General features: G+C 39.0%; 1 protein-coding gene across 3 annotated transcripts in view; it reads left to right on the top strand.

Annotated features, from left to right (window-relative positions):
- Positions 1 to 412: 412 nt before the first annotated feature.
- cadm1b (cell adhesion molecule 1b) overlaps positions 413 to 26,687 on the top strand; it is a 171,288-nt gene continuing 145,013 nt past the window's right edge. For 2 of the 3 annotated variants that reach the window (XM_026191509.1, XM_026191511.1), the window contains exon 1: positions 414 to 563. In XM_026191509.1, the coding sequence (XP_026047294.1) occupies positions 488 to 563 (76 nt within the window). In that variant the 5' untranslated portion in view covers positions 414 to 487. Of the gene's footprint in view, positions 564 to 26,687 lie in introns of all 3 variants that reach the window. The other variant, XM_026191510.1, reaches the window with a different exon arrangement.

Genomic DNA, 26,687 nt, shown 5'->3' on the forward strand with positions numbered 1-26,687 from the left:
CTGCTGCGTAAAAATAAGAAACTAAACGCTTCTTCTACCTCAGAGTTATTTGTGCGTCAGCTATAAAGCCAAAGCGCAGCGAGCTGGGGACAGGCTGGTTTCACTCACATGAACTAAAAAGCTATAACCATAAAATAAAATTACAATAATATTCCTATAAAGTGTCTGTGGTTCTCGGTGGTGAAATCACCACACCTCCCTGCATGTTTTTTACACTTCCCGTGGAATTACTGTAATATTCTTTCAATATTCCTGCTGGGCTTTCGGGTGATTCCCTGTTTGTTTTACATTTCTGTAAAGTCTCCAGGTATTACTGTAATATTCCTATAGTGTTTTATAGGCCTGCATGTCATTGCAACACAACGCAGTCCAATATCATAGCGGGCTCCCTGCTTGAGCCCTCCCTCCGCCTCTCATGTGTCTACATTTTCATCCCATGGCCGTCTCTAGGTGATTTAGCGCCGCCAGTCTCAAGCAGGTGTCCAACATGGCGATCACGGGAAGCGGATCTCTCGCAATTTCTTTCTTTGTTTTCGTGATTTCAGCAGCGTTTCTTCCGAAAGGTACGTGTTTTCGTAGGTGTATGTATGTTTTTATTTTGGTGGGGCTTCTCGTGTGTGTCCGTACCTAATGCAGAAATAGCCCTTCCACAGCAAAAGCCCGAGGAGTACCGGGAGAAGTTGTGGTGCGTTTGCGCTCTAGATGCGCACAAGCTTCCCCTCCAAATCTCAGCATCACTTTCTATTTCTCCGATAGTGCCGTCGACTCCAAATTACTCACGCCGTTTCTCGAGACTGTTGGGCTGCTTATCGTGTGGGCTTATTTTAGCGCTGATTAAAAGGGGTGCTGTCCTGAGTTTTTCACTGCAGCACAGCTACAGATAGGACTGCTAGAAAAAAGTATTCTCAGCGCTGCACAGTTAGGACAGGCGGAGATAAAGTATCGCCAGAGATAATCGAGTGAAGTGGTCGTACAGTATTTTGACCCAGGGCAAGTACAAGGCAATTGCTCACTGAAACGTGGTCGACTCTTGTGCCTTGAGAGAGAGGATAGAGAGAGCACGGCTGGAGTGCGCTCGTATCCTTTGCTTATACCGCATAACCCTCCACAGTCCCAACTCATCTCTGTGTCTACAAATCTCCCAAGTCTGGGCTTCAGGTGCGCTTTGGAGGAAAAACACGCATTGCAGCTCTAGTCTCGCACATTGTCCTCTGGCCGCACAACTGCAGCCGCTGCTGACCGTGTGTGTTCCCGGTCCGCAGTCTTCACTTTTCCCCTCAGTGAGTGACGCTGGGAAATGTAAATCTGTTATGTCTTTGTTACTCTTGTTTTTTCACAGCGTAACTGCACGAACCAGGGCTAACTAAATGTGCGTGGCTATTGCAGTGCTCAGTCCCATCATTTCCCCGTTATTCCACCGCGTTTGCATCAGAGTTGCATGCGTCAGTGTTTTTTTCTCCTGGAAAACGTATCCGCTGACAATGTGACGCATGTGAAGCGGTTAAAATGTCAGCTTGGAGCCACTTTAAATCCCTCCCAGAGGTAGGATGGACATGTTGTGCTGTCAATCCCCGGGTTGTTAAAATGGCAAGCAACAGTTGCAGTGACAGGTTTACACTTGAAGATTACTTGAGCGACCCCCCCCCCCCCTTTTTTAGCAGTTTATTTTATTTTATTTATTTTTTTAGAAATTGCAGGCACATTGTACAACAGTGGCATCTGCAGCACACATCAACAGGTCTGCAGAAACTAATCACTGCATGCCTGTGCTTGCCCGAGTGGTAAAGAGTGTTCCCAAAATGAGGTTACTAGTCAAAGGAAGTTTTAGACATTGCGTTTTTTTCCAGTTCACTGCTTGTGAGACTTTCATTTCACAGTTGTTGAATTTATTATAGTCTGTGTTGAATAGCGGTTAAATGACATTTACAGCATTGTCTGGCGTCTCCTTGTCACATTAATTTAATTAACCTCTCAGTTGAATAAAATAAAGCATCGTGAATGTGAAACAACCCCAAGCTCGGCACGCTGAGAGCTGCAGCGTTACAGGAAACTCGTGTGACCTCTTCTTTCAGGTAATAATCCCCAAGCGAGAAAGGGTTGGATGTGACCCTAGTTTATTCAGCTCTCTGGCTGTCCATGTGTGAGTGCTGGGCGCAAAAGAAAAAAGGCCCAAACTCTGTGTGTGCAGTGGGGAAACTTTGCTTTTTACAGCTTTCAAATTTTTCTTTGTAAACGATCCAGAATGTGTGGATTTGAACTAGTGAGACGAGAATAGTTTCACTAACTTGATGTTTCCTAGCACAAAATGTGCATAGTGATAGGTGAAAAGGGAAGCACTGATAATGCTAAAGAGCTTCTCAGCATCCTGTTATGAAATGCCCAGACTTTGCATTTCACCAAAGTATCTGTTTAGCAGTATTTCTCTGCCTGCGTCTCCTGGGGCTCGGCCTGTTGTAGCAGATCAGATGGTTGAATTTCAGAAGGTCGCATAATCCCACTTATTGCCAGTTTAAAGTCATTCGTCAGGACTGAGTGATGGTGAAGTGGATCAATACGAGCTGTCATGAAGCCTCAACGCGCTGCTGAAGGAAAGGGTCTGGGAGAAACAAAAGGAAACATACAGTTGTTACGGTACTCTCGGTTGCCAGTTGGCATGTGACCCAGTGAGTGATTGAAGACGTTTGTCTCTGGCTCCTTGTGGTGGGGTTTGGCTTTGAAACAGATCCTACTGAAATCTGCTAACGGTGTGCTGCTTTTCCCTCAATTTCTGTTTGTCTCTTCGGATTCTGGAGGGTGGCAGTGTTTTAGTTCTTCAGTCATCATACGAATGTTGAGCTCCCCACTTTTTTCCGCTAGTGTGTGCCAGTGGTGCAAGCTGGGGCCTCGAAGAAGTACATTCATATTTGACTTTGCATATTTTTGTTGAGCCCTACAGGATCAAATATCAAAAACTGAATAAAAATATCCTCTTTTAACTTGTTTCCTGCACAGTGTAATTTTTCCCTGCATTTTACTAATTTTGAACATTTTACCATTGCAGTTAGACAACAGTAAAATGTTATTCATATATGCATTTACTTTTTTTGAATATATATGTAGTATATAAATCCAGCTCATTATTTCCTTTTAGGGTTTTGTATTTAGCAAATAATTCTGTGAAGTAACTACAAATACCAAATAACTGGCTTAATAAAAAGCTAAAATTTGTACTTAGGTACTACCTGACTGACTGCCAGAGTACCTAGATCAATAGTCCACGAGTCTTCCAAAGCCCAAGGTAACCCGATCAAACTGCATTATTTGGCTGACTAAAAGTCTAAGGCTTGAAGATGTGCAGTTTAGTTTCACAAAAGACGAAGAAAAGCCTCAAATTCCCCAGTGAAGCTTGGCATTAGTTCTCAAAAATCGCCTCAAACAATTACTTTATTACCAAAGTAGATGCAGATTAATTTTGTGCGAATCCACAAATCGATTAATTGAGTAACTGTTTCAGCTCCCAGTTCATTAGTGCCATTTATGTAGCAAACTGAAGTGGCCTTCTTTTGACTATCTCTATAAAATAGCACTTACAGTACAGTACAGTGTTTCGGGATAAATGTAATACGGCACTTAATGGCTCATTGATATGTGCCCACTTGCAAAGTATTTCATGGCCTGTACGGTGAGATCACCACAGTACATCATTTGTAACAATAATATTCTCTTCTATTTAAAGAAATTGAATTTATTGCTCATTAAATTTACATTAAACTCTGCTTAATAAGCCTCACTCTAATTGCTGGATAATGCATGGCACTACTTTATGCGGTGGCAGCTAATCTTACTGTTGGAAAGCGAGCGGCTGGCAGAAAAATGGCAGGTGATGCATGTAAGAAATGTAGCCACTTGTAGGAGCTGCAACGATGAAAATCATATAGACTGGAGTTTTATTACTTCACTGAGGACATCACACTTCCAGGCTGCATCTTCCTACTGTATATGCTGTGTGAAAATGCAAAGATTGCAGGGGCTCATCTGTAAATCAAATGCAGTTAAAGCCATCTCTATCTAGTCTCTGCAAGGCAGAGTGTGTGAATGTGCACTCGCGATCAAACTTCACACTCTCTTTGAGCTTATAAAATGAATCTACGTGCAGAGGGTCCTTGTAGCTCAAGGCAAATGGGCAGATTTCACTTCAACACTTGTCCTTTCACGTCAGGTGTTGTTGTAAGCCAGCCAATATACACAGAGAAAGAAGGTGGTTATGGAGGTCCGTGTTGGGAAAAATTGAAAATCTCTTTCTATCCTTGACTTTATATTCCTTTCAATTTCTGAAAGACTCCAACGTCTCTTTAAAAGTATCTCCCTGGGTGCTGGGCATGAAGGTTTTTGTCCATACACTTTATAGCAGAACCTTTAAGTAAATGCTCTATCAGGTTGTTTTGTCAAGGTCACAGGAGGTAGTGCTGGAGACCTACATCACACTGAGTTGTGTAGTTATTATTACCAACACCCCCAACCAGCCTGCCACCAAAAAAAATAAAAAAAATAACTGTGGATCTTCTATGTAAGGAATTTATGTACAACTGAATGACAAACTGAGGCCGATCAAAAATGTGTCTGTCTGTCTGTGTTGAAATGTAGTAAACAGTCAATTAGGAGAAACAGACAGATGACAGGTTCTTTCATGATTGTGGGGACAGAAGCCTCCATTCACAGTGCTGTGGTAATGAGCAGGAGTGCTGATGTCTCTGCTTATGAATATGACATTGTTCTCTCTGTTCCCTGGATCTGGGAGACCTCACTCTATTGGCTGCGATGCTTAGACGCTGACAATCAGGACCACAATGACAAAAAAAAAAAGTAAATGCAAAGATTTTGTTTTGAAAGGGGCATAGAGTGCACATTAGTGTGGGTGATGGAGCAATTACAAGCCACCATTAAGGCCGTGGAGCAGTCAAAGCACAGCACTTTGGAAATGAAGAACTCCAGTGGGTAGAAACCCTCCATAACCGTTAAAGTAATAAAAAAGAAACAATAAACAAACAATGAAAAAACCTCCACAAAACACGATTGATTGCTTGCTAAAGTTAGGTTTGGGTTGGTGGTGTCAGTATGACTATTCATTTTGCCAAATACAACTTCACAGATGCCAGTAACGGTGTAATAGATTCACTTTGACACCTTTAAACCTTCTCTGAATTTACCGCAGTGCAATATGATTCAATCTAAAACAGTGGCAATGCTAATATCTACTGCGATCGCTACTTGACATTAACTGGTTGCTGTTGTGCTTTCTAATATATCCTTCTCACCTTGAATGAGATGCTTATTCAATTACAGCGATTCTACCGTGTCATAGCTAAACATCTATTGCACATGGCTTTGGGTAGCCAAGGAGGGGTGGTTTGTTGTTGTACAGTTGCAACTGCACGCCACTCTTTGTTGAATATACATTTGAAGATTTGGCAGTAATTTTATGTAAATTCACATTTTTTTGGCTTTCTCTGATGCAAAGACGTTTAATATCAAATGAATAGGAAGACCACATGAAATAAATTACAAATGCTCAAATTAATAAATACTGAGAAATCTTATTACTGTATATAGCCATGAGAAACAAATTCTACAAAAACTCTGAAACATGATAAAAGATATTGGACTGTGTTGACATTTAGTTTTTTATTTTTCTGCATAAACATGATTTTATTTTATTAAAAAAATTATTGTCGCTCAAATGTTCCTCTCTTATAGCTGCATTGTTGGTTGCTCTTTAGCTGCTAAATGCTCAAATACGTTCATCAGGTAGTCTCTGACTGTGTCTGTCTGCGTTTTGATCTCGAATGTTGATCTTTTGAGAGGTGAGAGCCAACCAAAACAGTCACTTTGTGGGCTGTACAGCTCAAAAATGAGGTGAAACTCGCTCTTAACCTCGGTATGGTTGAGGGTTGTGCAGCATTATAAAAATTACGAGTTTGTAACATGACATGCAATCGACTGGCCATCATGGCATTTCACATTTTGCACCCACCAAGCTAAGCTGGGTCCTCCTGCATTTGTCCTCTTGCTGGATTTTGACAGATTCTGGGGAGACGTTTCACATTATCAGAAATTACACAGATCAGATGGACCCAAAGGGCCATTCTGCAAAATTTGTCCACTCATCCATGTGTCATATTCAATATCTGAGTTGTGATTCTCACAAAATATTAGATGATGTATTTCTTTTCAGTGTTAAACCATCAAAAATTGCACTGCTTGAACCAAACGGGGATCAAAATAGGCAAGGATTTTCCTATTGATGATTATCCAGGTCGTCAATGCTTTTTCTTATGGGCAACCCAAATTATTTAAATAATATTTTAACAAATTGTGTTGTCTTTAGATTAGTCATGGCAAAAAGGACTGAACAAAGAGAGAACCTCGAGGGTGGATGGCACAGATGATAACTCACAACATTAGGACTAAATAACAGTTGATGAATGTGGAGGAGAAAGGACTTTTTCTCTTAGAGTAGACTGCATCCCTAATCAATAAATTCAGTTATCGAGTTCCCTCTAATCCACTGCTGGAATAAGAATGAAAAAGGTTCCAATTTAACTTATAAAAGAGGAGATTTTGTTTGATCTGCTAAGAAAAATGACCCGGATTCAGTTTATCATTACGTTTCCACATTTGGAAATATTGCCCACCCCCCCTCCTTGGACCGGTTTTATCCACTTTGCCCACTGTGGCTTGATGGCAGGTTATTTAGAAGTCTGAAGACAGGAATTTCTCTTCCCCTGGCAGAGCTTAGTTGCATTTCAGACATCAGGAATGGAGCAGCTCCTTTCTTTCTCCTCTCGTGGCTTGTTTGGGTGGATCTGAGCCTGATAAAATAACCAGTGTGTGCTCAGAGTCCAGTGTAAACAGCAGCATACAAGTGGGAGTGATGCAGCGCTGCTTTACAAAATCAAAAATACAACTATTCCTCAGTGCCGGCAGAATGCAAACATTTCACTAATCAATAAATCCTACTCTTCTAATAGAAAGACAATTGTTGCAGCTATCACACTTTATTCTGAGAATATAGTGAAATTGGAAAAATCAAAGATTGTCAGCTCGTGCATATCCAGTAACATATTAAGACAAGGATGGCTCTTGCCTTGCACCCTCCTGTGGAATCAGTCCCTGCTTTTCTTGTTGGCACGCTCCGAATGAATTTATTCAAGCTTGATGAAATGTTGTTCCCTTACACTGGGACAACATTAGAATACCTTAGTACTTTAAGTTTTGTTTTAACACTGCAACCATTGCACCTTAAAGCTTTCCTAATTTGATTTACTCAGTGATGTCATCTGGAAAGAACAAACATGTATTAAAGAAATCAGACATATTCCCAGAATATGATTTATTCTGAGAACATATAGTCCAAAATTATGCCTCTTTTTAAATTTAATGCTGCTTTCCCAACTGTTTTTGAAAATGGTTTAGCTATTCGATAAAATGTTACAAAGCAGAAGAAAGCAAAAAATCATCTCTTTTGAAAAGCATGAAAAACAGTATTTTTTCAATGATTTATTCATTTAACTGATGAAAAAACATCTAACATATACCCCTGATATACGTTAGATGTTGACGATGTGTAGCTGACTTGATTTTAATGGTCTGTTTGCTGATTGAACATTGTTGCTGTATTGCACTTGGTGACAGTGATAAATATTTGTAATATTTGTTGGCCTTATTTATGTATATGGAGCCTTAGTTTTCCATAAAGGCTAGAAAAACACATCAGCCAACACCTTTAAAGTTCACTGATTAACATATTGCAGGTTGTTTGTGTAATCCAGACCAAAAATCAACCCTGGACTGACGAGAGCAAGGCGACATTTTTAGACTCCAATGAGGTAGTACCACCCACAAAGGCATAGTTTGGTGCTTAAGCCTCTATAAAAATCAAACTGGTGATGTTACTTTAGATTAAAGTATTCAAGAAATTAGCCAATGAAATAGTGAACCATACAGAACATAGTAAGTAGATTTTGATATTTCTCGACAAAGCAAGGCTAGCTGTATCCCCGCTGTTTTTAAGTCGATATGCAGATCTAGTCTCTATCGCTGCTGGGTATTAGTTTTTAAAAGATTTCCTTTGATTGAAGAGATACATCCTTTGACTGGACACATTAAGCAGCTCTAAACAGAAACATTTGTTCTGGGGTTGTAGGTTGGGTTAACATCGCTTACTTGGTGGAATATCATACATATTATTAGCCAGCCTTGACAGACTGGCTGTTGCCCCCAGAGTCTACTTGGATGGATGCACGGATAGATGGCTGCCCCCTTTAAATAAGTGATCTGAATTTAATATAATTAGGCATGTATATATATATTCAGATACACTTGGTTTAACCTGATGAAAGTAAGTCTGTAGTAGGGATAAAAATGTAAGAGCTAATCATCGTTGCAGAATCCATACAGTGAGTGCTGCTCAAGGTGAAATTCGGATGCTGTTTACTCAGAAGTGAGTTGTTGTCTGACAGGTTGGTGTTGCCAGCCTCTGGGGCATCATGCTCTTGAATTATCAGCGTGACGATAGACCCATCTTAATTACCCTCAGATACAGCACTATAATCTGTCATTGTCAGGCCGATCAAGACTGTGCAAACCAAGCACTAAGACTCATTCACCCAAACCAGAAGCCTATTGATTACTTTTCATACTTGAGTCATTGCACTGCGGCGAGACATGGGAGGCAATAGAGCTAATGGAAAGGGGAAACTCAAAGTCACATTGTTTACAGCTGAGATGACAGGTAAATGTATTTGAAAGGAAATATGGGCTTGATCCAATGGCTTCCAAATAACCGTCTGTTTGTAGCTAACAAGGAAATTTAACCCCGAGCCATTAAGCCATCAGCTGCCCTGAAGCTCAGATGGTGAGCTTAACGCATGGGAGCTTTTCTATTTAAGAATCAAATCCATGTCCAACGATTGAAAATAGAATTTGTGTTGTTTGAAAAGTTCTTCAAGCTGTTTCACACAATTAGTTTTAATTTCTCTTTGTGTGCGAATGATCGCATCAACAGCATCCTCAAAAATAAAGACTTTCTTAGTCTGCATACCAACTGTACTGAATATACTTTATCAGTATCGCTGCGCTGCAAAACCTGATTAAATTCTTGTTGCACACTCGCTTTAAACAAAAAAGATTCTGTATGTGGTGCTAAAAAACATCTTATCATATCTAGTTACTTTTTATTCTTGGTAAATATTCCCTAAAATAAAATGATCTTAGCATAGCTTAAAGTTCTCAAAGACCCAGTATGTACTTGTTTCAGTCATACAGTACTTGAGGCACTTGAGTATATATACCATCACCAATCAATAAAATCCAAGAGGCCTAATATGTGGCCTAAGAGAATCCCACATATATACATGCACACTCTGGTTCCCAGATGATAGGACCTGGCAACCTTCTACCTCCCCTGCATATTTGCCAGCATTTGATAGCAGAGTGGGCAGCGGATGAAGAGTTTGTGGGGAACTCAGTTAGGGTATTACTATCCACCCACCAAAGTGCACACTATGTGGCCCAAACACAAGAGCACGACTGCTGCTTGTGAGACAGAGAGCGAGGGAGAAAGAAAGAGACACCGGGGAGTTTATTTTCCACTTGTCTTTGTCTGCAAACAGCAAATTTTTTCACCAAACACGTGGTGGAACAAAATAAAGCTGAGAAGAGATGATTAATTAGCATCTGGAAATACGCTGTTATGTTAGGCTCCCATTTAAAAATGCAACTAACAGAAAGAAATACCTTGTATCTGTTTTCTCTTGTTTTGTGACAGTGCTGGATTATAGCTGCTCTCCACATGCATGTTCATTTGAAAGAGTGCAGAGGTGTTGGTGTCGGCTATATGCAGGAAAACATGAAACTATACCGAGGCCATTGAAATGTAATAATAATGCATTAATGTAAAAATAAGTTAAATATCTCTGTTATTGGCAAACTGTTGGCACTATTCTACTAGATGAGGGACCTATGTTGGATGTCATGCTGCTGTGTTGCTCACTCCATAGTTCCCCTACCTCTGCAGTGGCTGTCAAATAAAGATAAAATATCAAAGCAATTAACTGAAAAATAAAAAGAAATGCCACTTAGTTTTTTTTGTTGTTTTTTGCTAATACTGACCTATGACTCATTTAAGCTTAAGAAAAGCCACCTAACTAAAAGGATGAACCAGTGTTGTGTCTGCACATAACAACTTATCAAAGTCTCATTTTTAAATTGTATCTTTAAGCCCTTCTCCCTAGCAGCCTGTCACAAAAACACTCATTTGTACCCGTTTCTTTAGTCGAATCTATGAAAAATGTCAAGGATAACACAGTTTGACAGGCAGAAAATAGTATTTTTGGAACAACAAGTTGATTCCTAAAGAGCTATTAACTGAAAACTTGCCATATGTCAACATGGTGTGCGGTGTGTTCTTAAAAAAATGGGACAAACTGGACAAGTATAGGACAAGAAAAAGAGGTGTCAGGCCTACAAAAACAATCTACAGGAGATGAGCAGTATCTCAAAGTCATGTCCTTGAGAAATAGGAAAAAGTCCAGCAAAGATGTGTCTCTCCATAAGACAGGTCTTAGTGATGAATACAAATTTGAATGCTTTGGTTAAAAAATGAAGTATACACATGGAGGTCAGGAGAGAGGTACACCAGTCAGGTCATGGTTTGGGGCTTCAGTTCAGTTAGTGATGTTGGGGATCTTATCAAAATATATGGAAGTATTATTATCTTTTTTTAAATATATACACTGCTGATTGTGTTTTAATGGACCAAACAAACTGACCAACGTGTTGAAGCCAAAGCCTCCAAAACATTTTACGAAATTTAATTGCATTAATTTAGATTTCAGTTTCTTTGTATTCTTGTAATGATTATTTAGTTTATGATTTTTTTTCATTCAGTATGTGGCTGTATGCTGTTTTCTGTTTTCCCAGTGGGGTCTACACCGTCTTGAGACTCCCTTAATGAACTGCGGGGCTTTAATGGAGCCAGAATGCATGTTTTTGCTTTATCATTATATGTTGATGTTTGTTTTGTTCTTGTGTTACTGCTTCCAAACCCTCTATAACTTTCCTATTAAAAGTGCAACTTATATTGCACAAAATAGTTTCAGAGCTTAAAAAAACAGGAACATGGATCTAAGCTGCATACCTTCATTAATGCTATTCATTTGTCAAGATAAGCCGATTCCACATGTCAGATTTTCACTCAAGTTAATTCTTTCATCTCTACTTTTTTCTTTGTTCCACCAGTGTACAAATTCTGGCAAAAATGGAAGAGCTGTTATATTTGCATATATAAATATACGCAAAGTGCACAGTCTTAATGCTTTGAATTTGTGATGAAGTTTTTTTGGGGGGGGTGGGAGTCTATTTGTGGGAGGGCACACCCACTGAATGTTTCCCTTTTCCATTACTAACAAGCAGAACTTTCATTTATTCAAATCCACAACAAATAACCCAAATTTCTATCCATGCTTGCCATTTACTGTTCTAAAGTTATAGCTTAACTCTTTACTTATTGAGAACCTATAGGATTAACCCTTGAACGTTATGGTTTCTGTCATATTTCACGTCCGCTTATATACAGCTACCCTTGCAAAATCTGGAAACTATCCTAATGGATGTCAACCCACATTTTTATTGACATATACTGAGGTTTCAAAACTCATCATTGAGGATATGGTGGAGGTCGTTAGGTGTCGTTTTTATGGGAGCAAGATGTCAATCATGTATTCCCTTTATTCTAAAGGTAGCCTTTTTGTTGTAATGTTTGCCTTTATATGTTTTAGTATGCACTACATAGTGTTCATTTTACATACTTTTATATGCCACTCGATAAACACATAAGAAGATGTATGGAGGCAACGGGACAGCTCAAAGGTAGAATAGCAAAGTGGCACATATTCGTACATTTTAGTGGCTGTTCTTGATCAGGAAGGACCTTTGTCTTTGTGGATGGCTTTGTAGCTTACAACCAGAACTCCATACTTTAGCAAGGTGAAGAAACAACAAAGTCTGCTTCTCACTTCAGTAATATTTGATTTCATGTTCCTTTGTGTAATCAGGTCTCATCTAGTTTTGAAACACTGTGAATTTAATTGGTCATTGTGAAATTTATGCCCTCTCTAAACCCGTTTCAATTGGTTTTGCATTCTTCAGAGAGGGAGAAGACATGCCAGTACTCATTAGTGGGGAGCTACTGTTTACAAAAAGGTTCAACACCTCTCTTGCGCTTAATTTGCCTTTATTTTTAAGTGTGTTAATGATCTAGTTTTTGGACAAGGCAGTAACTAGTAAAATATGTGGACACTGTAGCACACTGTGTGAACCTGTGTGTGCAGAAACTGAAGTTTAGTCTGTCTGTCATCTTGTCTATCAGTCATATTAGGATTTTGTTTTTCCTTGTAAGGATCAGTGTTGCTCCCTCTCTTGTGAGAGCTATCAGTCATTTCAATAGTTGCTCGGTAGCTGTGTGCACTTTACGGAAATGCTTTTTCCTTCCTTCCTGTGAACTCTGGGCTCTGTTTTCATCCGGGTGTGTGCCACAAAATTTTGCTGTCTTATTTTCTGATGGTACAGGGGTTCACAGGATCATTATTTGTGAGCCGTAAACAGGGTCATTACCGGAATTGTCACTTTGTGCTGCCACAAACACTTCCATTCCAGTTTGGCAATAGTGACTTAGCTGCTTGTAGACAGAACCAAATCTAACTAAATGTTCCTTAATAATGTGAAAAATTTAAACTACAAAAAATAAACTGCATTTTTGTTGTTCACCATTATTTGGTTTATATTATGTCAAATTGCATATTTAGTTCATGTTGGAAATTTGGGATTTTAACATCGCCTGTGGCACTTTATTTTGCTAGCTGCATTTTTTTCACTTGCGCATCCTTAAATTATAAATTTCCTCTTGGGAGAACCTCCTCTGAACTCTCTGGCATTGCCAAATTATACATCACTATGGGGAGAGGAATGCTTTTAAAGAGATGAGAGGAGCTCATGTGATTGACCCTGATTGTTATCAGCTGCTAACGCGCTCGCTGATAATGCATGATAATAGCTTATGTCTAATTCTGTCCTGTTTTTATGTGCAACAAGAAAAATGGCATTGATCTCAAAATTTCAGAGCTGAAATCACTAAAACTGTTTACAATTTGAGAGAAAATTCTGTGTTTATGTCAGACTCGGCTCATGAAAGAAGCTGTTTAATAAATATGTTTTCATCAGCATTTAGAAACCCATAACCAACGTAGTGTTTACAGGTACACTAGACCAGGAGTGCACAATTAATTTCCCCAAGGGACTACATGATAAACTGGGACTGTTGTGCAGGGCCATACCAATAAGCTTAAAAAAAAGACCAAATTAATAATGATCAGAACTGAAGTTAGGTTACTCGTCCAGTCCCAATTTGTCCTGTGACCCCTTAGGAAAATGAATTATCCATGCCTGCAATAGACCGTCCTCCATTGCTCTGTTGTCCTGAAAATGCAGTAATTTCTTGCAACGGTAGCCTACTGTTAGCAAGCATTACGGCTAAGGTTAGCTAGCTACCTGTAACTTAGCTCTACTTTAAGGTGGTGATGATTGGCACAGTAACTAGAAGTATACTTTTAAACCTGTGAAATTATTTTATTAAAAACAGAATTCAGCTTGTGTATCAAGCTTTACATGCAGTATAAGTCATGTGAAGTTTTGCAGACACATACCTGCCAACCATGTGATGTTAACTTGTCCGTGACTTTCTACAGTTATAGTGACAATGTACAGTCAAGTGATAACGCAGCAGCCCTACACGTCTGGAGGGTTTATTCTGTGTCCATTGAGTGAGCGCTTTCTGGAGGTTGTTGGTAGTTGCTGGGAAATTGATCACTGAAGCCCCAGTCACACAAAACTTTAGACCTGGCAATGACCTCTTGGCAATCACTGGCCATTTGGGAAAAATGTTTTCCAAACCTTCTTGCAATTGATTTGGCCACTAGTAGGTTGCTGCATTCACTCGTACTTTAGGTGGAACATGCTGTCTTCTCTACAGACATTTAGCAGGTACTCTCCGAGGGGTAGCGAAACTGTTAAAAGTGTGACACAAACTAGAAATGGAGACCATTTGCTTTAAGAGTAAAAGTTTGAAACATGTCATTTGCAGTGCTAAAGTGCATCTATTACTTTGAAAGGGAATGTTCTTCAGTTCTAATTTGCTTTGCATTTTTTCAAGTTTTATAGGCACAGCAAATGTTTGCACATAAGTTGGTGTCTTCCCTGCAAAGATCAGTTGATTTAGGCAGTTTCCTAGGGACCTAAGAATTCATAAGGAAGTTTATCGTGAATAGCCTTCTTTATAAATGACTGTCCAATCAATCGGGACTACATATTTTTCACATACAACGTCTGGGTGTATCATGTCCAATATGACGGAAGACTCCCAAGCAATGTGCATATGAAACCACATGAGGAATATTCATTGATTATACTACTTCCACTTGATATGCAATTTAGCTACTTGCCCAATTGCTTTGGCAAATATATGTTATAGTTTTAAAGTTTAATTTAATTTCCATAACATGTAAAATTGCCAAATCAATTACTTTTAAGGTTTTGCTTTTTAAGTTGCACTCTTTTTAAAAAAAAACATCAACAGGATGCATCTCAGAAAAGAATATGAACAAAATATTTTTACAGCCTCTTTCTGTGGTCAAAACTTACCAAATGAAAAGTTTTGTTGTCAGCGTAAGTCAAACTTAGCTCTGTACAGAAAACCACTAAGGAAGGCAGAGTTGCTCCAGTCTAAAAACAGATATCAATAAATGTAAACAGTACTGGCCTAGGGATGTCATTAAAAAGAATAGCATGTCTAGACCTCATAAAGCGAAAACATATTGTTATTTCGAAGCAGCAGGAGTTATTGCCTGTGAGCACTAAGATGACATCCATCAATTTAGGGTTTTATTGGAAAATGTAGATAGGCTGCTTGGGAGATGTAAATGATTTACTTAGCATAAAGTTTTGCTTGAACAGGCAGGGAGATAGTGTAGTTAGCGAGGGCAGGGAAGTATGCATGTGACAAAAGCGGTATTGAAGCAAAAGCTGATTTCCCCAACCCTGAGAGAATCACGATCTGTGCATGAATAAATAGGCTGGACCTGCACAACATGGATTATTCTGGTTCAAATATCAGTAGACTTAAGGGTTGTCAAATGGCATACATGTGTAATAGGATTGTTGTACATGATTTAATTTTGTCACTTGTACCCAAATGTCATATCTTCTAAGGTTTATGCTGATTGTTTCTCACTGTTTTGCGCAAATGAGTTTTTCTTTCCTTCTGCCTTTTTATATTGTACGTTCAGGCCAATTTAACAGAATCTCTTCACATTTAAAACTCTTTCCTTTGAATTTCTAATGATATGATGGCGAATGAAAACCCTTCCTGTAATGAAGACAGTTTATACAATAGATGTCAGCGCACGGGCAAATCACTATTAACTTCATTACTGCCTGTCAGTGGAATACGCCAATACGTGGTGTGACAACAACCTGAATAAATTTAATTAACATAGAAAAAAAGAAAAGATTTTAGATTCGGCACATAAAAGTTTGTAAAATTCCACTCTGCGTTTTCGAAATGCTAGAGCTTCAAAGTCAGAGCATTTGCATTCAGTTGTGTATCACTTTGACATGTTGGCCTCATCTTTCAGTAAATCTCAAATCTACATTTATTCAAATGTGCTCAGCGCGGTGAAGGTTGACACTGCATAATCCATCAAAATGTTCCATTTGAGGAGAGGGGCTGGAATTATTTGAATCATCAGAAAGCAGCCTTGCTTGAGGTGAAGCAGCAGATATTAGGGTAGAAAGCTGAAATTTTTAACCCCTCGGAACAACAGCTTTTAAATTCTATTTAGATAAAGGACATGAAAGCATTCCTTTTTCTCAAATCGCGTCTCTCTCTTTTGTAATACTACTTGATGAAAATGCATGAAATGTGGTGGCACAGGCCTAGAGATTGCTTGGTGATTTCCTGGCAGCAGTGTTGAGGCAAGATGGCTACATATGCATTGTGAAACTGGATTATAATATAACTTATTTTCTAGAATATTTTTGCTGTCAGCACATCACTTTTGTAAAAACAAAAGAAGAACTGAATCTGAGAAGCCAACATCTCCTAATTTTCCAAGTTTCTAAGCAGTGGATATATCAAGGTATCATCTAAGGCATTGTTTTCCAACATTTTGGAGCCACGCACATGTTTCACATTAAAAAAATCACACGGTCACACTTTTTTGCTTTCTTCTGACCACTAGTCATGCTAGGGCCTTCATCTGGGTCGGAACTTTGTCCAGGACCCAGGTCATATTTTCTTTTCAAATATTTATCTATTGCTATTACTCGCTGCGTTGTCTCACTCACAGCATGACTATTATGTAATTAATTAGAGCCACTGGCTGTACTGCCCTCTAGTGGAAGACAATGTAATTTTCCACAGCACACCTGATCATTTCTCACGGCACACCTATGTGCCACGGCACAGTGGTTGGGAAACACTGATCTAAGGAGACAACCACAAGCACATGATTTATGTCTGGGATTTGCACAGCTTGTCACTAATAATACTGGTTGGTTATATAGAACCCAACCCAGGCTCAAAGCCACCTATTATCAGCATGAACGTCATACAGTCACCTGTGGTGGAGCTGTAATTTGATGTTCAGAGTGTTGCTCCTGGCATAGATGTGGATGCTGGTCTGTCTGGTGGTCCGGCGGTGTTCTGGTCTGCTTTCCCAGTGGTTTTCAGGGCAGGCTGTGGGGTGTAGAGGTGCTTCTGGGCTGTTGTACCCACTTGTTGTGTTGTGGACTGCTTCTAGTGGTGTGATCGGTCTTGGTTTATTGGTTTCTAATCCTGATGGTGAGTGTTTGGGACATGGAGCTCCTGGGCTTGTTTTCTGAGATTGGTATGCCTGGTTTGGAAGATAAGCTCACAAAAAGCATTTTTAAAATTCATTTAAAACTATAAAATGACTTAAAGGTAAATCCAAATGTAAAACTGTCCCAAAGAGCCAGCAGCAAAACCTTGAAAATGCTCTACAAGGGACTGATTGGATTGAAGTGATTACAGATGGGGGCATAGACAGCGGGTGTGATTTATTTCTTGTAAAAATTAATGAAGTGTTTCATTAGAAGGAGGAATCAAAATAAAAGAAAAGGGAATACTGATAAAAGGTGGGGACAGATTGCTTAAAAATGGTCTTTATGCATACCGACAAATATTCTGGCGAAAGTAATAGACCATACTATAGGCGAAACAAATGTTTTTATTCAGATAACTTAAGGGACAAAGGAGAATGGGGGAAAAACTGCCAAGAATTACTAAAACTACTTTGAAGACAAAAATAAAAGATGTAGAATTCAGAATTAGTAATTCATTAACAAAAAGGCCAACCCCTATAGCTAAGATAGCAGAGTTACTCACTAATAAACTAAACCATGGCTGCAGCACTTTACATCCAATTTACATCTAATTCAATTTCGATTCTTTATATAGTGCAACATTTAACAGAAAAAGCTAAATGTTTACTGCATATAATGCATATAAACACTTGCATGGTTACTGTAAAGAAAGAATTTAACAGCGTCAGTCATCAGCTCCTTTTATTGAAATGGACACTTTTAAATTTTTCTAGAAAAATGTAATCAGATCATCATCAGATGATCAGATCATCAAATCATATTTATCTCATAGGAAGTAATGATGGTGCCGCATTAATGATCTATGCAATATGTGACAACATGTTAATATTCAAATATATGCAGATAATGCAACAATCTTTACACTAAAAGACACTAAAATAGTATCTCTGATTCTTAAAAACCTATTGAATTATGTCAGCCAAAGTCCTTTCACTTGTTTAAAAAATATTAAAACAATATGTATGATAGAAAAAAAACAGAATTGTATGTTGCCTCATATGTGCACAAACTGTGTTGTAAGTCAAGGGAATTAAATATCTGAATTTTTACAGTGGTAATAAAAGAGTGCTCTACTTATCCCACATTTAAGGCACATCTTAAACAATGACTGGCAACCAGGTCTGTGACCACTATAGCCCCTTTTCCATTAGTAACAACTCTGGTCAACTTGCCACAGCTCACCACGAGTCAGCTCGGATTGGATCGACTTTTTTCCGTCACAATTGAGTACCATCTAATGTGTGTGGCTGTTGTTATAGCAACGAGTCAGAGCATCCCGTGACGTAATTTGTATGCGTCATGAACGCTAAAACAAAGATGGATATACATGCTGTTCTGTCTGTGGCTTTTTCTCAGACTCGGGGACCACAGTGTTGTTTTTGTTGCATTTCCCTCATTGTCGGGCTTAAAAAATGGTGGTTTTGATATTCATTGAGAGATGCTTTCATGACTCATCGAGTGCTGCCGCTGACCAGCCAATTTGGTGGCATGCAGTATGACGACCTCACATTTTAGTACCTGCTCGGATCTCTTGGAACCATTTTAGTACCTGGTACCAGGTACTATGACCTAATGGAAAACCCTGAAAACGGTGGCGAACTGTGGGGATTGGATCCAAGTAGGTACTAATGGAAAAGGGGCTTTTTAACCAATTTCTGTCTAAGTTTCACTGTTTGCATACAGTTCAACATGTTACATGAAAACCATGCGTGACTCCTCTTGCAAGACTGTGGACCAGGCTCTTTGCGACTGATTTCACTTGACGATAGCCTCCAACATCCAGCAACGATTCAGGGAAGCACATTTTTCCTAGCGACTAGAGGTTGCCAAAGGGTTGCTGACTGGACTGTGTGACAGAAACAGCCATGGCCTTGGGCATCCATATTTCTCTGGATCTCCCTCTGCACAGTACCTCTAGAACCCCTTGAGGAAAATACTGTCAGATATTCACTTGGATTCAAGGGTGAACTTACTATAATCTGCTGGTAAATAAGGTTACTGTGACCTCACAAATCTGTTTTTAGTCAAGTCAAGAATTCAGGTGCTAATTGAGACAAAATTGGCAAATGTTTTATAAGATATTTAGGCAAAGGGATGATTGTGTTTTTATCCAATAGGTCCACAGCTCACTTCATAGGGTTCTGCAAAAACACTTCTGTACATTATCCAACAGCAGAATGGGAGATATTTGGTTGGATATTTAATTTATGACACTTTTTGAATCTTTTCAAACTCCATTCATCCATTAAAGCAAAGACATGATAAACCACAGCGAGGTGGTCTAACACAAAGCAGATAGGAAAACCACACGCTCTCACATCCCCACATACAGCCAATTTAGATTCATCAATTAACCTAACATGCATGTCTTTGAACTGTGGGAGGAAGCTCACACAGTCACGAGGCGACAGTGCTAGACACCCCACCACTGTGCCCCCTATTCAAAGGTTAGGTTTGAGCTACAGTTGGACCTTTTTACCTAAGCTTGTGTTTTAGATTAATATTTTGGTCCTTTTATTGTCCATTTTTATAGAAAATGAGACAGTGCTGCAACTTTCAAATCTAATGAAGCTTAAAAATTAAACAATCTCTTGTAACTATCTGCGGCACATTAAAAGAACCTGCATAGCTTTACTTTAGTTGGAAACGGATCTTTATGTCCCCATAAAAGTATCTTCTTCCCCTTTACTGACTCTTCTGATTGCTTTCATGTGTACTATTTGAGTTTTACAATCAATTACAGACATGGTTTAAATTCCATTTTGGCCATAAAGAGTAAAAAATTATGCCCATGTCCATTCTTCATTTGTTGCAGCGGAAAAGTGGAAAGGAGATGAATACTGAAGAGAATAAAGAAGTTGTGTTTCCATTGCTACCTGTTCCGTGACTTCAGTCAAGGTTGTAGTTCAGGGCAATGTATTAAATGATGCTCACATTCATACACATCTTCACTTTGTATGTGTGTGTGTGTGTGTGTGTGTGTGTGTGTGTGTGTGTGTGTGTGTGTGTGTGTGTGTGTGGTGAGAGCTGGGAATGTATTTTTTCATCTCTGTGTCCAATTTCAAGGTTGGAGTGTGTGTTCAGGGACACACGTGGAAAAAATGAATTAAACAGCATTTTGCTGTGCTTCACTTAAGGTCAAAACCATACCCTTAATATCAGTCACAGTTTTGTAGTGCCTTATAGATCAAAATGTAATTCTGTTGATTAAATGCAACTTCAGAAGCCTTCATACAGATGTAATTACTGATCTTCAACAGTTTGTCACGAGATTCTTTTAGTGCAACCTTGTATTTTAATGAAATTGATACATTTCTTTTACTTTATACACATATATATGTTATTAGTATAAAGCAGAATTACTTTTGACATGTCTTGCTTAAGCTCGGATAAGAAGATTGATGCCACTTTTACATTTCCGTGATAATAATAGGTGGAACCGCATCTGTACAGAAAGTGCAGCTTGGAGATGGTAGCATTTGTCACGCACTCAAAACCAAAAGTCTTTGAAAAGTTACTTGGGTTATTTATACAAACAGCAAACATCACTCTTGCAGAATAAAGATTTATTTGTTGTCTCTTTGACTCGATTATTCGGTGATTAGCGGCACAGGTAGAAAACTTTGCGTGGATGACACATTGAGCCCTTGGCTGATGAACTGCTGAATGACAGTTGGCTTACCCTCAGGGGAGCACCTGTCTTTCAAAATATATTGTAAGTGTAAGTGTCATTATTAGCAAAATGCTGTCACCTTGTGCTTATGTACCGTGTAAAGTTTGAAATGATATATTCATAGTAAACAAACTATTAGTGTGATGGGTGACATGTTTTGTCCGGTGATTATGCATAATTGTGTTTAATGATTTTCTAGGCACACAAGCATGTCAGACAAACCTACTGCATGTTTGTTTTTGTCTCCAGCCATCGCTCTTTGTGTTGTCTAGGTCACTTTGGAATATTCATAACCTCTTGTGTCATCAACACCCACGCAATTTGCAGAAAAACGTCTCACTCTTGACTCCGAGGCCGGGTATTGCCAATCCAGGCCAGTGTGGTCATCAGGCATCCGCGATGGCATAATTGTGGAGTATAAAACATATCACAATGACATATCAGTCAGCGGAGATATGCAAAGACCTACTTGGTTTATCCTTACTCTTGTCATAATGGCCTGAAAAATGGAGGTTTGTTTTCTGCTGGATCATAATTATGTTTGGTATTTATGAGGCCCATCAAGCCTTCAGTCTGGAGGAGCTGCGTTTGAAGGTGACTCTCAGACACATCGCATCTAACTGCGGACACATCGAAACAAGGCTCTCAGACAAGCTGTCTCCTCTCACCGAGCCTTTTAAATCATCATCACTCTATCCAGCTGTATGATGGTTCACATGATATATCACCTGTTAGAGCAGCAGCGTGCGCACCACCGGCAGACAGTGACAATGAGTCTGGCAGCGAGCCTTTGCTCGTTTGTTGCTTCTGTTTCCTGTTATTAAGCTATTGCTTCCATGCTGGTGAGTTAAGCGTCACTTAAACTGCCAGTTGAGTTTAAGGTTGGTTTACTTCGTTTCTTTTTTCTTTTTGCCCTTGAAACTTGTTTCAGTGATGTGGCCATTTTTCATGGCTTCAATCAGCTTGCAACAGCTTGTTAAACTCAGGAATCTAACGCGACTGTAATGCTGCTGCCCGTCCGCACGTCATTCTGATAAAGCTCAAGCTGTCGGCACATTTACACAGTCTGAGTAAACTCTCTATTGTTCATAGTTAGGAAACCATTTTTGTGTGTGTGTGTGTGTGTGTGTATGTGGAGTTTTGTCAATCAAAGCTGCTGTTCTGATTGTGATAATAATGCACTCACAAGCTTAATTGCTGACATAATGACACTGCTACACAGACAGGATTCAAAGGAAAACTAGGTGGATATTTTGTCTTTTGTTGATGGTGACAGCGGAGAGATAAAAGGAAATAAGGGTGAAAGATGGAGAGAGGACTGGTGTGCACCAAATGTTGTCGGAATTTTACAATCAGAACCTCTAAACAGCCAGGACAGTAGAAAGGGCAAATCCACCATCTGGTTCAAGGCCTTTTTGGGATATATTCACCCCCGTCTGCGTGGGTTCTCTCCGAGTACTCCGGCTTCCTCCGACAGTCCAAAGGAATGCAACTTGTGGGTTAGGTTAACTGCTGATTCTAAATAGGTGGGAATGAGAGTGTGAATGGCTGGTTGTCCCTCTGTGACGAGCTGTTCAGGGCGTACCCCACCTCTGAATGGGATAAGCGTTAAGTGGATGGAAATAAATTAGCTCAGTAAAATATAATACAATATCTTCCTGAGAACCGAGGAAAAAAGAATCTTCCCATAAGTAAAAAGATATCCAGATGTTTTATTATGTTTTACTCTTTTCTGTTAAAAAATGTTTCTGATCTATCTGCAATTAAAACATTTTTACAATTTCTTCTTTCAGAACCACAAAATAATAACTTTACTGCAATTAAGAAATAGGAGTTTTAAAGCTAGTCTATAAGGAAAACCCATCTCATTCATTGGCGATTGGATTCTATCAACAAGATTTGTCTCTGTAACCTAATTTGATGTATTTATTACTGTTAATTAGTCAAAAGAAATGCAGAGAATTGATTGTGTTCAACATCTACATTGTGCTGTTGGCACAAATATTTTAAAGATGTATTAATTAGCAGTTTGAATGAACCCCTAACAAATTCTTGCTACCTCTCTGTGAGGCAGGTTGTTCTTCTTTTTGGAAATTACAGAGCGCTTTCATTAGGCAAATGATATTGATTATTTGCGATTTTTTTTTTCATTGTAATTATGTCATCAGTGTGAAAAGGGCGAGCCACAGACAAGGGAGGAAAAATATTAAAACACTTAATAAAACCAAATGGATTTTACTGACAGTAACAAAACACAGAATATTGCAGACTTTGTGCTTTGAGTTGATATCACGTTTAAGCTGGTTATGTGAACATTCGTCATTTTGACAATCAATAAAACTGTGGAATAACCCAAGTAGCAGAATCCTCATTTCTGCTTGAAATAGTCTGACTTTAAATCACCAAAAAAAAAGTCATGTTGCCAGCTTCTAACTGCGGGAAGAGAAATTACGTTTTCACTACTAACTGTGGATCTCAGTAGTAACACTGAGGAAGTGTGTGATGCCAATTATTTTTTTGTTAAAGACAACAAATTATTTCTCATACGTAGAGTGTGAATTAAACCAGGTGGGACTGCAGGAATCTCAGTCCATGGTGCTTTTTTGCGGCTCCTCATTACTCTTCCTTTTTTTCCTCTAACCTCTTTTCTTTGTTTCTTTCTTCACTCCTCTTTGTGTGACACAGCCACTTATTACAGTTAGAGGGCAGGTGTTTCTGGCCTCAGCTGGACATTATCCTGGCCCAGATTGTCCTTGGACCCCCATGTCTGTCTTATGACCTCGACTGAGGCAGCCACATATATCATCTGCTATTCTTAAAGCTACCCATACCACTGATTAATCCGCTTTGGTCCGATTTAGAGATAATCAAAGGCAACGCATCAAAGCATTTTATGGAAATAATGACTCACTCATTAGCCATATGTTTGACAAGTACGCCCTCTTGGCATTGGGAACCTCTCTATAAATCATAAACACAGATCTGACAAAAGGAGATGATGAAATATATATTCTGACTGAGAATCATCGAGATTGTATTATTGATGGATTACAGAGCAAGCTGTCATAAAGTAGCCCAGTCTTTACTTGATGTATGACTGCCGAGAATATATTTTGGGTCATCTTTGCTGCCACCATATTTCTTCACAGAACATGTTGCAGTCATCATTATCAGTCTGACCTGCTCGGGGAATTTTTCTCCCCATCCAAACACCCAGATGTCATCACATACAGCTTGTTATAACTGAAGCAATCTAAACAAATGATCTCACTGGCCACCTAAACATGTTTTCCTCCACATAATATGAAGCTGATACCCTCCCTTGCCCCTCCAAACCAGCCACCCACTCTCTGTCTCCTGTCTTCCTGGGCAATCTCCCCAGGCTGTGAGGACAAGACAGGACAGGAGAGGATAAATTACAGCCACAGAGCCCCGGCTCCCTCTCATGCTTTCATTTGCACCAGCAATTAATCAGCCATCACTGGAGAGCTCTTGCATGTCAGACTGAGGATTTTATTAGGGATGTCCTTTATGGGCCTTAATGAGACTTATGTCTTCCTTGAGTATTTCATTTGCTGCACATAGCATGGCTGCTTGTAACCTTGAGGTGAGGATTTTTTTTTCTAAAACAGTAAAGCTTGGCAGGGCTTTGTTACTCACCTCTTCCTGATCTTGACTTGATTTACGCTTTCATCCGCTGCCTCCCTCACTATTACAACTCCTCTTGTCTTACAGTTATCTAATTTTAGGTACAATTAGGCCTGATTTGTTTTGTTTATTCTGACATCCTTCCTGCTCGCTCTGTTTTTGAAATACAGCACTAAGTGCATCATTGAAAATGTGACAAATTGCCTTTCATTCTGTGAAACGCAGGTAGACAGTACAGCAGCGCGATAACTGCTCTAAGTTGATTAAAACAAAAATGTCTGGGCTTCGCACTTCATTATTATTGCGACAGCTACATAAAACGCACTTTTCCGGGCTCTTGGAAAAACGTGACGTCACGTACTTTCATGAGCCAATCGGGATTTAGCGAACTACATATGAAGAGAGGGTTGTTGGGTTGTTTCCTCACATTACTGGACCGCTGCACAAAGCCTCATCCAATCGCACCCACACAGTCCTTATGACAGATCAGCTGAAGTTTTAATTAACAAGTAATGATGAATAAGTTTTTGTGTTGCTTTTTTTGGCACAGCAGTGAGTTTGACACTAGACAGAAGGGAAAGGAAACGTGCAATAACTGAGTAGTCTGCTGCTAAGGTGCATGTGTTTAAAGCATCACTTTAATCATTTAAAAAAATTAAGTTCAGCTATTTGTTTCAGAGACAAAAACATTGGATTTACAAAAAAATAAATTCAGTGTGATCTTCGAAAAACTCGTTAAACATGTACTGTGGGAGTATATAACCTCTTCCAACCATCTGGATTAAAAATATTCCATCTGTGAAAGAATAACTACAGATTATTTTCTTACCAAGGTAAAACATTCAGCGCAATAAGGGGCAAGTTCAGCTTCATAATTTCAATTTTCAAAGAGCTTAATAACCTGTGTTAGGACAAAGAGACAGGACAGAACTTGCTATTTAATATGCATCATCCTACAATAACATGTCCTACTGCACAATAATGTACACTAACAGAGAATTATCTAGATGTACACACACACGCACACACAAAGTGTTAATGTGCCATGCATACTAACTGCATATATTTATCAGTTTCATTATTGTGTTAATGTTCATATTTCTATTTGAATATTAACATTATTAAGATTATTGTTTACTGTTCAAATATTTTGACAAATGATAATGTCTTGCTTCAGCAGTTCTTGAAACACTAATACAAATAATGGCACAAAAAATATATTATTTCTGAAATTCCAAGGTCGGTCGATCTGTTTTCCTAAATTGTCCATTAGATTGGGTGATGGAAGGTGTACGCCTTGGATAGGTCCATTGTAGAGCTAAAACAGAGATGTTGTTGAGGGTAACATTCGTACCTACAGACAATTTGGAACCTTCAATTAACATAAGATTTCTTTGGATTTTGTGAGGAGTTCCCTGACAGAACCAATGCAGACACAGGCAGAACATTGAAACACCACACCTGCCTGCCAAGTTTGAACTAGAAACCTTCTTAAGGGGAGGTGACCGTTCAAGTTCAACTTGGCTTTATTGTCACTTCAACCATAGACATTTAGTTCACAGTGAAACGAAACAACGTTCCTCCAGGACCAAGGTGCTACATGCAACATAAATTTACAACATAAGTTAACACTAAACTAGCTAACTAAGAGGCCTAGTTAGCTGGCTAGCAGAGACAAGACAGACTGACCTAACATAAATTACAACATAAATTAACAAAAAACTAACTAACTATCTACCGTGTTAACCACTGCACCACTGTGCAACCTCAGAGTTCCACTTTTTTATGCTAACTAGCAAAATTTGATGTGTGATATTTGGCTTCTAAACAGTGTAATACTCAAGCTCTTTTCACACACGCATGGCTGTAACCAGCTACCAGGATACAGAGGTTTGGTTTTCAGTAATTATTTTTTCAAAAAAAAGACAGAAAAACTGGTCACGAATCAATATTTGATTCTTCAGATGGCTTTTACTTTGAAAAGACTTTAGAAAGTTAATCACACGTACTACAGCCCATCTAATTAGGTTGTGCTGTGTTGTGAAGGAGGTCAAGCTGACGTTTGACAGTAAGGCCAGAGCCACAGAGTAAGTGTCTTTTTCAATATTTTGTTGTCTTATTTTACTTCACTTTTAAATGATACACATATTCCATATTTCAACCAATATGTCTGCCGTTATTAGCCATTTGCAGCCATATCGGAATCAGAATTTATAATGGCCGATAAATTTAAAAAAGAAAAGAAGAGATGGGAGATACAACCTTCGACAATGTTCTTAGTATTGATGTTACATAATTTGTACACCAGCTTCCTTGTTACAGGCAGGTAGCGATTTTTACGTTGTACATTATTTTATAGATGACATTTGGT

The sequence above is a fragment of the Astatotilapia calliptera genome, chromosome 14, assembly GCF_900246225.1.
Source record: "Astatotilapia calliptera chromosome 14, fAstCal1.2, whole genome shotgun sequence".
NCBI classification, from domain to species: Eukaryota; Metazoa; Chordata; class Actinopteri; order Cichliformes; family Cichlidae; genus Astatotilapia; species Astatotilapia calliptera.